This window comes from Camelus dromedarius, chromosome 17, assembly GCF_036321535.1.
Source record: "Camelus dromedarius isolate mCamDro1 chromosome 17, mCamDro1.pat, whole genome shotgun sequence".
Classification (NCBI taxonomy): domain Eukaryota; kingdom Metazoa; phylum Chordata; class Mammalia; order Artiodactyla; family Camelidae; genus Camelus; species Camelus dromedarius.
In genome coordinates this window covers 42,441,249-42,452,039 of record NC_087452.1, presented here as the reverse complement: position 1 = coordinate 42,452,039, position 10,791 = coordinate 42,441,249, and the positions used below count along the sequence as shown (strand labels likewise).

Sequence of the window (10,791 nt, the reverse complement as noted above, 5' to 3'; positions counted from 1 at the left end):
GAGCTCTAATAACCACTAGAACTAAAATGCAAGACCTTACATATTTCTTGAATTTATCAAGCTTTTACATTTTAGTCTTCTCTAAGTTCCTTCTAGGAGTTAAACATTGTAAATTATTTTACCCGGATTATTTTAATCATAGGGCGTATCTGCCTCTATTCTCTACAGAACTAGTAATTGATAACGTAAACCAGTGTTATGGCTTGTTAAAGTTACCCACGTAGACTGCAACCGCTTTTAAGACAGGATCAACTCATGTATCGTGAATCCCCAGTTTACCAGCAGTGTCTACTGCAAAGCAGAGCAAGCAGGGGGAGGGGAAGGGATAAAGGGTAAGATGTAAGATGTAGTAGGATGAAAAAGGGCCTGAGTGGGTACAGACCATGCAGGGCCTTGTTTAACGACCCATAACGACCATAACGATCCATAACGACCTTGGATCTCATTCTAATGGTGATACTAAGCCACTGGAGGATTTTCAGCAGAGGACTGGCATGGTCTGATTTATATTTCAAATAAGGATCACTCTGGTTGCTGTGTGAATAATTATGAGGGAAGTATGGAAGCAGGGGGTATACCAGAGAGTACCAAGAGAAATGGGTGCACATGTTCACTGACAGATACTGAAATGTTTACTGTCACTTTATTTGTAATAACCACAAATTGGAAACAACCAAAATGTCCATCAACAAGAAAATGGATTATTAAGTTGTGGTATAAATCATACAACAGAATACTACACAGTAAAAAATGAACTGCTGCTACAGGCAACAACACGGATAACCTACAGACACAAAGTGAACAAAAGAGTACATATAATTACTACATTTACACGAATCTTTAGAACAGACAGAAGTAATCCATGGTGATAAAGGTCAGAATAGTGGTTATCTGTGTGTGGGAGGGGGGCACAGGGCACCTACTAGGGGTTAGAAATGTTCAGTCTTGACCTGGGTGATAGGTTCAAGGGTGTATATAAAAATCCACTGAGATGTACACTTAATATCTGCATTTTACTGAATGTAAGTTTCACCTCAATAAAAAAGAAAAAATATTTTGAGAGAAATTCTATAGAGACATATAGCTGTGTTTTAATTGGTTGTAATTGTCTTCAAAGTATTTCTGGGTCTCCTCCAATCCAAGGAAGGATTACTTGTTCCTCTGTGAACTTTGGTGTGGACGTGTGATTTGCTTTGGCCAATTAAAAGTGCTTTAAGGACCTGTAAGTGATTTGTCATACTTTTTTCATTTACCAAAATAAGCAACCATATCTTGGATGATACCTCTTGGTCAGCCTACATCTCAGAATCAGGACAACTCAGAGCAGAGAGCATCTTCCATAAAGGGTCACACATCAAATATTTTAGACTTTGTAGGCCAGAGACTCTCTTCACAACTCTGCCCCTGTAGAACAAAAGCAGCCAAAAACAATACAGAAACAAACGGGCAAGGCCATCTTCCAATAAAACTTTATTTACAGAAACAGGCAGCAGGACAGACTTTGTCCCTAGGCCATAGTTCATCAACCCCAGACTTAGAGCAAAGGCCCTAGCCAAGCTGCATGACAAAGGTTGTGTGAGACACTGAGATTTTGGTGGTTCTTACTGCATGGCAACCAAGTCCATTCTGATACAGAAATTGCTTCTGTTTTCAAAAAACCTAGCGTACTAAACATTCACTTAGATGGCAGGCATTCAGGAAACTGCTACTGCAAGATGGAGGAAATAACTTATGCAGGGGCAATGCATGTTACAGAGTGGTCAGACTGTCCCTTGAGAAAATCTGGAAGGCAGAATATCTATCCTTTATCAGAGAAAAAGAAAGACAAGGAAAAAAAATTTTTTTTGGTTACTGTCAGCCCCATTTGACAAAATACATAGGAAAGAGATGAACTCAGAAAAGAATTCATCAGTTTGCCAGCAGAAATACAAGGGAATAAAGAGAGTTCACAAACTCAAGTATTACTGGGTAGGAAGAAGCTGCTTCTCAACTAGAAAGAGATGAAAACAAGAAATCCTTTACTCCAAAGGTTGATTAAAACCCAGATTTGCAGCAAGGATCAAATCACTGGATGACTATCACACCTATTGTTTAAGATCTCTGAATGAGTGAATGGGCCTCAGACTCAAAGTCCAACTAAGAGTGTTAACGCTGGTAACTTCCTTAAATTGGAAAAAAATGGCTCTCCCACAAAGCCCGAAAGCCCAAGCTAGCCTAGAAACTGAGTTGAGAGAGACATGTGAACCAGAAAGCAGAGAGATACAGTAAATCTAGGAATTTACACATCGTCTAGGTGTTACTTTTGTTTTACCTTCCTTGTGGAGGTGATGGCATTCTGCAGGTAGGAAAGCAAGTGAACTGAGTATCTAGTGACCAGAAGGGCTGAGTCATTCTTCTAATATTTTGTTAAATTTACTTACTTTAAAATCCCAGAAGAGCCAGAAATCATCTGTAAAGGAAAATAGCAAGTAAATAGTACGCCATTTTCTCCTAGGGTTGATGCTTACTAAAGCCAAATAGAAATTAACTCTTACGTAGCATTATCTTTTTCTGAACCTGAATGCCAAGTTTTTCAATTACTGAAGTACTGTTTTAGTCAACTAAATAGCTAGCTGTCCAATCTTTCTCATCCAGGTTCCTTTGCCAGATTTTTTTTTTAATTAAGACTTCTACATCAAGTAACTAAAGACAATATAACATCACGGATTTATGTTGAGTATACCCGACTTTACGACTTATGTTTATTAGGGCAAATTGCAAGCTAGCCACATGCCAAGCACTGAGCTAAATTCTACGAATACAATTCCCCAGCCACAAAGAACTTAGTTTCATTTCTTAATTTGTAATGTGTGGGTAACAATTACCCGGCAAGCAGTTTACAGCAGGACCACTGTGAAGGTCAAATGAGACTATGAGAGGGCTTCAAAGATCGTAAAACACTACACTAGTATTTATTTATCCAAACATTTACTGAAATGTCAGGCATTGTGCTAAGCACTAGATAGAGCAGTGAGCAAGGCATACGGTCCCTGCCCTTATAAACCTTACAGCCTAGCAGTGATCAGTAAGAAAGAACAATAAAGTGCGCCCAGTCTATAGCTGAGGAAGAAGAGGCTATTTAGGGAGTGCACAGTAGGGGCACCTAGTTAGAGGGTATGCATCAAGGCATATAAACTGAAACCTGAAAGATGAACAGAAATTGTACGTTAATCTAAGAGCAATGGTGAAAGCAGGGGAGTGATACGATCAGATACATCTTTTGCAACAACCTGGCTGCAGTGTGGAAAGGGATCAAAACCAGAGAAAGGGAGACTAACGAGGAGGCTTGAGGTAGGCTGACAGCCTGAATTAGGATAGAAGTACTGGAGAATTGAGAAAAATTTAGGCAGTAGACTTAACAGAAAGGTTTTTGTGAGTGGATGTCATGGATGAAGAGGGAAAAGCTATGGATAACTCGGTTTGGGGCTTGGGCCAGGGCCACTGAACGGCTGGTAGTGGTGGTGCCATTTACTGAAAGAGGGATCATGAAACCAGGAGCAGGTTTGGGGACAAGATCAATGCCATATAGCGGTGCCTATGAGACAGCAAAGCGGACTTAAGTTAGCAGTGAGATATACAAATTAGGAAAGGTCTAGAAAGGAGATATGAATTTGGGAGTCATTTTCATAGAGCTGGCAACTGAAGCCGTGAAAGGAAATGAGATTGGCTAAGGAGATGACATAGAATAAGAGCTTAAAACAAAACATAAAAATTCCAAGGATACAGATATTTAAGAGAAACAGATGCCCGCAAAGAAGACCAAGAAAACATACTTGGAGATGGGATCTCCCTGAAGCCAAACTAAACAAGTACTTCAAGGAGGGTGGCCAGTGGTGTCAGAGAGGGTAGGAATATTGACAAGGACTTAGTGAGCTTGGTAGAGCAGTCTGGCAATACAGGAGAGTGGGGATACAGACAAATCTTTTAAGAAAACTACTAGGAATGGGAGATATAGGGACATACGAGTTTTCAAAAAATAGTACTTATTTTAAATGTATTCACTGATACAATAGGACCAGTAACAACTACTTTACAAAAAGAAGTTTTTTAAGACTGCCATGCAGTTACAGAATTACTTAGTACAGAAAACAGTAAAATACACACTTTTTTCTCCTTTTTTTTTTAAAACAACAAGACTAGTTTATAGCAAATTCTCTATTGTCCAAGATGAATTTTAAATCCTTGGCTTACATCTGTCCCACATTCAGCGACTAGTGTCTATATGGTGCCAACTAATTTTATTACTACCTTAAGCAAAATATATAGTAGAACTTCACAAAATGTACAAGGCCTCAGTATTTGAGGACCTGGGGTCAGAAAGCAGAAACAGCTTTCAGTCATTCTTTCAATAAAGCACTTGCCACGAAACAATACTCCAAACTCTTGGGAAATCACTGGTAGATTTTCTGTTGCTGTTTGGCTGTTTTTTCACTATGGTGTCTTTCCAGATATTTAAGCTTACTCCCTTTAACCAAAATCTCAACTTGACCATTCTTGTTAAAGATCTTATTTATACAGAATACTTGCTTTTCTGCCTTAAACTAATTATGCAAAACAGAACAGAGCCCTTTCATCTGATTCAATACCGACTGCTGACTTACACATGCTATTGTGAGCTACCAGAGCCTATCACGGCCTTTACTGCATCCTACCAGCCAAACTTGGAATGCTACAATTAGTCTCCCCATCAAGTACCGTCAGTTTTGCCCAACTTGCCCTTCCAGTTTTGCTTCTACCAGTAATTTGCCCTGTCCCTTGAAATAAGATCATCCACACTAGGGATCTACTGGCACTTTGGGAGGGGTAATTCACTGTGCCATGCTGTCCTCTGCACTGCTGGGGAGAGGGCAGGTCCTTCACACTTACAGAACCCCCCAATAAATGTGACAACCGAAAGAGTCCCCTTTATGTTCCCTGACGTCCTCTGGAAGGAGGAGATACTGCCTCTGGCTGAGAACCACTGGCACAATTTTGTTTCTTGGGCTCTTATGGCCTCTATTTTGATTGCTCAGGTTTTAGTTCCTTCTAAATTCTTGCTTGTATCCTGGTTACTTGAATTTGCTGAATTAGTGAGCAAAGAAACGTGTCACAGTAGCAAAGACAGGACTTGAGCGCTAGTTTTCAAACTGTTCTTGAGAGGATCTCTAAGCTGGGTCCTGCTTTTAAATCATTTCACATATTTGTCTTGACTGTAAGATTTCCTTTTCATGGTTAACATAAGCTTGAAAATTACTGCTTTAGCACAAAGCAGATGTCTCACTAGAAATATGGAAGTGCTACAACCTGTGAATAAAGCAGCTTCTCAAGAGTTAAACACTTCCATGTGCGCACTGTCTTAAATACACAATGTGCGGGAGTTTCAAATTCTGTAATGAATCTGTTTTCAGTGGCAAACAAAATTTGGTACCGTATGACTTTAAAATGAAGGCTTTCCTTTAAGCAGGATTTCTTTATAGAGCTCTAACACCCATGCAGATAGGACAAACAAGCTAAAATACCTCACACCTCCTGATCCTGGGAGGTAAACATCTTTTTTCCTCATCCTTTCTGACAGGACCAAACTTCTGTCTAAAGTAGAAACAAGAACTACTAAGGGGCAACCCCTAAGGGTCTATACTTACCGTAGTCCTTTGGTAGGCAAGCTGATAAAACAGCACCCAACTGTGAAAAATTCAGGGGAAACCTCCAATAATTGGTTAGGCTGATCTCCAAACTGCAGGAAGCCTCCTTAACCAGCAATTTAAAAATAATTCTTGCTCCTCTGACTAAAATGTTATTTGATTATTTTCTCTATTAGTAATGTCATTATCGCTAGGGCAGGTGAGGGGGGAAGTGAGAGGGAGGGAATACGTCAATATTTACTTCAGACTCAGAAATATGTCTAAAAAAATAGTCTCAAACACTATGATAGTTAGACAAAGTACCTCCACTGTATGAAAGGTCTTCCTTTTCAGAAACTTCTGCGCTTGCTAATGAGTTTCTGTAGGCTGGCTTGAACATACATTTAAGGACTGGATCATTTCAGACTATATGCATCAGAATTTTAACACTGTTAAAACAAGAGCAAAAATTTCTTCAGAACATCTTAAAAGCAGACTTCTAATTCAATTCACATTACTAGTAGTACACTTCTTTGAAAACAATTATATCATAAAAGCAAAGGATAATGACTTTGCCACTGAATTAAGTTTTTTAAAAAGTGTCTGCATGTTTCAGTCCCATGCTGCCTCTTGAGACGAAAAAAAATTTGTCTGAAGAATTTGACTTGTGATCAATTTGGATGAATAAATGTGGTGCTTTCTCACAATCCAAATTAATGAACGTGAAAATCAAACTCTTGCTTTTAGAACTGGATTTCTGTTGAGTGTTTCAATGTTGTACTACAAAAGTTCATGGATTTGGTTCATTTCTTCCTCTCACAAGATCATCCCAACGCGGTTCTATTTCAGTGGTGGCAATTCTAAACAGGGCGTGAAGTTGTTCGTCTGTCAACGGCTGGCTCAAAGTGTGCTGGTTTCGGGTTAAATACGAAAAAGCCTTTTCACAGATTTCGCTACTATCAAACAAGGATGCCACCTTACAGGCAACCCCTTTGATAATTGGGTAAGATTCAGCAGACAATCCAGCATAGAACTGCCCCAAGTCTTTGGTTCTGTATTCGTTCCAAAGGTTAGTATTCGCCTGAAGTTTCGTTAGCTCCACCTTTACTGAAATAGGTGCATACTCAGTTTTAAAGCTAAATGGATTTGCAAAAAGCTCTAAGTCCTTTTTAATGAACTTGAGGTCTTTGAAATGTCTCTCAAACTCTTTTTGGAGGCGACAGATCACCACCTGATACCTACCAGGTTCAAATATTTTTTCATCTTCTTTAAGATGCTCTTTAAGCTCATCAGTAACTTCTCTCAAGGCGGCAAAGTGTGTTAGATTGTTTTCCTCAATATGTCTCTGAAGTAAATTCAGCTTAACTTCAAAGGTACAAATATGGTCAAAGGCAGCAGCAGCAAAGACCTTACTAACTCTCAACAGTACACTGAGTTCTCGAAGGTGGTCCATAATATCCACCAAGAAGCCAAAATCACAAAGCCACTGCTTGTCTGTGAAGTGGATCGTGGTCGCCCCTATTGAAACCAAGAATGTTTTTATCTTTTTTCTTAAGGAAAATATTAGTTTTAAAGTTTTCCCTCTTCTAAGCCAATTGTTCAGGCAGCGTCCATTAACCCTTTCACCGTGCTCTGATTCAGACTCGGTTAGTAAAGCCTGAAATTCCGGTCGCCTAACGCCTCTGGTCTTAATCAAAACTATCCATTCAGATACGGCATTTATGACCTGATTAACATCCAAATCGTAGGAGCTCAACAGTTCCAAGTGAAGAAATCCTGAATAATGGATAACATTCCAACAGTTGGGGCTCACAGCCTTTTCTCTCATGTATGACACCAGTCCTGAGTTCTCACCAATCATCCTCAGAGTGTGAGTCGTGGTCAGTCCAACCATCCGCTGCAAGCTAAGCCCTGCCGTCTGCAGGGCCTCAAGGATTGCCGCCATGAGGGCACCAACACTGAAATAATGAGTCAGGTTGATTATGGTCAGAAGCTCTTCCTGCACCACCAAATCGTGGCCCACGCCGCGGACAAAGACCAGGAGGTAGTTCTCATAGGCCACAAAAGCCTGGTCGTCCAAGGCAAGGGAAAAGGCTTTAAAGTCCTTAGCCCGGTTAAAAAGCTGACTGCGTAGATTCTCGTGAATGTCCAGGACCCTTTGCCGCGTGATCTCCGGGGATAAATCAACGCCATTCAGAACGCTTACGTGATCGGGCAGTACGTCTCTCAGCATCACCTCCATGCACCGGTACACAAAGTCTCCCTCACCCCAGCCGCGACCCTTCAAGGCCAAGAGGCGGGCGACCACGAGGCCTGCACGAGCAGCTCTCTCCTCGGGAGTGAGCGGGGCGGCCTCGGGCAAGTCGCCCCGACGCAGACGCTCCACCAGGGCTTCGCGCTCGCCCTCCGACACATACCGCTCGTAGTAGCCGTGCTCGGCCTCGTAGTGCTGTCTGACGTCGGGTTCGCTGGCAGCGACGACGACGCGGCGACAGACCAGGCACAGGGCGCCTTCGCCCTCCGGAGGCTCCACCACCAGGTATCGCTGGGTCCACTCGGACCGGAACCCTCGAGACTCGTCGACTTCCATTTTGCTCCTCTTGGGCGTCATCCACATTTTACGAGGGGCCGCAGGAGCTGGGCCGACCTCGGCGAGGCCGCGAGGAGAGGGGAGGAGCAGGAGCGAGCCGCAAGCGCCTCCTCCGCTCTGCGCCAGATCACCTCAGCGCGGCACACCAACCTCCAGCTCCTGTGCCTCGATCCCTATTGGCTGGAGATTTCGTTTTCCTCAGGCATGAGCCAATAGGAAGAGAGGACAGAGCTTTCTAGCGCGCAGACGCACATCCTTCCAGCTACTTGGTGGACCGAAGCCGCGTTAGGGAGGGACAAAGAGACCCGGCACCTACGGACTTTAGAAACTTGACTGGCATTCAAGCTGCCCAATCAGTAGCAAGCCCTGGTTCGGAAGTGGCGCTCCCTCTGGAGGGTAGGTTAAAACAGAGTCAGCTGCGTTGATGGAGGGACGTAGGCAGGAAGCCCTAAGGTGATTGGCTGAGGGCACTTCCGGCGGTCATCTCGCGGTAACCTGGGCTCCACTGGCGCCAAAATGTCGCTTGTAGCGGGAGTTATCCGGCGGCTGGACGAGACAGTGGTGAACCGAATCGCGGCAGGGGAAGTTATCCAGCGGCCGGCTAATGCCATCAAGGAAATGATTGAAAACTGGTACGAAAGGAGTCGCGCTGGGCTTCCTTAGAGGCCAGGATTTAACGGGCCGCTGCTCTGCATGGTGCGGACACGCCTCCCTGCCCTGAGCGGAGGCGTGTACGGCGCATACTCACGGCAGCGGAGGCCAGGGGTCCTCTCTTCTCTCTTCTCGGGTTCCGTGTGTTCTCGATTGCCCTCGCGAGATTTTAGGGTTGTTGGCGCAAATAGAGGGCTGCACAGTGTTGTTTTAACGGTGCACTTAAATAAGAGAAATACTTTCAAAATTATACATGCAGAAGGTGCAGATTTTTAAATGTGTAAACATTTTATGTATTTAAAAAGGGAAAACAACTCCCCTTATCCTTCACAGGGGACCGTGTGTTATCAGTTGCTTGCTTATTCCAGAAGTCATCCATATACATTCAAAAGTGGAATTCATTTTGAGTTTTTTTCTAAGTGAATTGTCAGCATTTTAGGACAAGACGATGGACTTACGATTCACCTTGCGATCTTGATTGCCAAGTTAGTGACCTCACTTCGTGTTTTCCTGCCCTTTACTTTTTGTGAGGACACTTAGAAGATACCTGATTTTTATGGGAGTATTTCGTGAATTCTGAAGTTTAGAATTGTCCCACAAACATTGTGGAGGAACAAGGTGAAAAACGTGGAAAGATGGGTGTAAACTGTAAACTTCAAAAAGGACAGAGTCTCATAATGTGCCTAAACATTGTCAGATTCTTTGTAGTAAAATCCATTGATGCTAATAAAATCTATAAGTTAAAAGGAAAAAACATGCCCCAGCGAAGAATGGTAGATTTAACAGTGGGTCAGAAAGGACCACTGAAAGGAAGAAAGGGAATTAGAAGGAAGCCAAAGAACCTGGGAGTGATTTCTCCTTTTAACTTGATAACACATAGTTCGCAAAGGCTGGCTTTTGTTTCTGCAATGTTAGAATTAACTGACAGAACAATCTGGGTCTGTTATTGTACTGTGCCGAAATACTGTACAACAGAACTACACACATTAGCTCAGTGGCTTATAACTCTAAGCAGAGATTTTGTATGGGGTCCAGTTACGCTTTTTTTAATATGGAAGTCAAGATAACTAAGGACAACTTCAATTCAGGGGCTCTGGGGACAGGTATTTAATATTTCGGTAACATAACCTTACTTCTGTATAAAGGATTTTCTGTGTAAGGAGGAGTTAACTTCTCTTTCTCACACAGCCCCAGGCTGGATTTATTTTCTCAAGCTCTATAGGTGCCCTGTGCTCCTGGGTTATTCTTTGAAGGTATAGAAGATGTATTTGGCTTGTTAAAGCACTTTCTGCAAGTTTTTGTTTCTCCCAACATAAATATATTTGCTTAAAGAGAATAGTAGAAAAAAATGTAGAATTTTAAAATAACATTCTATAAGGGTCATTTAGGAACCTGAGGCTGAATAAAGCTTGAGTAACAGATGGTAGAATTAGTTGAGAAGCAGATAAGAAAGAAGCATGTGCTAAAAGGTCCCACTTCTAACTTCCTTTCTTTCCTAGAGAAACCAACATGGTGCTGAATGTCTTATTGGAAATGATGGTTGCCCCCTCTGGCCCTCTCTTCCTTCTCCTTCTGTCACAACATGTCAACTGATAACAATGTAGTCACAGAGCCTGTAAAACAAAGGAAAAAACACATTTAATTTATCTGAAATTTGTTCTTATCTCTTGGCTCATATTAAAATCTGTGCATTAGAAGGGGAGGAGGGTAACAAAAATAAAATATGTGCATTAGAGTAGTTGTAGACTACTAAATTATTAATTTTTGTTTGATCTGCCAGTTTAGATGCAAAATCCACAAATATTCAAGTGGTTGTTAAAGAGGGAGGCCTGAAGTTGATTCAGATCCAAGACAATGGCACTGGGATCAGGGTAAGTAAAAACTCAGAGGAGAAGGATGTTTGTGTGCTTC

The 10,791-nt window shown here is 42.1% G+C and overlaps 2 protein-coding genes across 8 annotated transcripts in view; one reads left to right on the top strand and one right to left on the bottom strand.

Moving 5' to 3' along the window:
• Positions 1 to 624: 624 nt before the first annotated feature.
• On the bottom strand, positions 625 to 8,385 carry EPM2AIP1 (EPM2A interacting protein 1). Of its 5 annotated transcripts, none has more exons than XM_064496749.1 (3): positions 5,661 to 8,385; positions 2,421 to 2,449; positions 625 to 1,404 (listed from the first exon to the last, which is right to left on the bottom strand). In XM_064496749.1, exon 1 carries the CDS (start codon positions 8,254 to 8,256, stop codon positions 6,430 to 6,432), a length of 1,827 nt encoding a protein of 608 aa, XP_064352819.1. In that variant the 5' UTR covers positions 8,257 to 8,385; the 3' UTR covers positions 625 to 1,404; positions 2,421 to 2,449; positions 5,661 to 6,429. The 5 variants fall into 5 exon arrangements, with proteins under 5 accessions (XP_064352819.1, XP_064352820.1, XP_064352818.1 ...); XM_064496750.1 differs by having other exon boundaries at positions 5,964 to 8,385; XM_064496748.1 differs by having other exon boundaries at positions 2,421 to 8,385.
• A 262-nt stretch (positions 8,386 to 8,647) lies between these two features.
• Positions 8,648 to 10,791, top strand: part of MLH1 (mutL homolog 1) — a 45,099-nt gene continuing 42,955 nt past the window's right edge. The window contains exons 1-2 of one of the 3 annotated variants that reach the window (XM_031469907.2): positions 8,648 to 8,861; positions 10,661 to 10,751. In XM_031469907.2, the coding sequence (XP_031325767.1) occupies positions 8,746 to 8,861; positions 10,661 to 10,751 (207 nt within the window). In that variant the 5' untranslated portion in view covers positions 8,648 to 8,745. The remainder of the gene's footprint in view (positions 8,862 to 10,660; positions 10,752 to 10,791) is intronic. The other 2 variants (XM_010982038.3, XM_031469908.2) reach the window with 2 other exon arrangements.

Bases quoted from the DNA above. Each gene is read 5' to 3' on its own strand.
- EPM2AIP1 (XM_064496748.1), bottom strand. From the start codon at position 8,256: ATGTGGATGACGCCCAAGAGGAGCAAAATGGAAGTCGACGAGTCTCGA.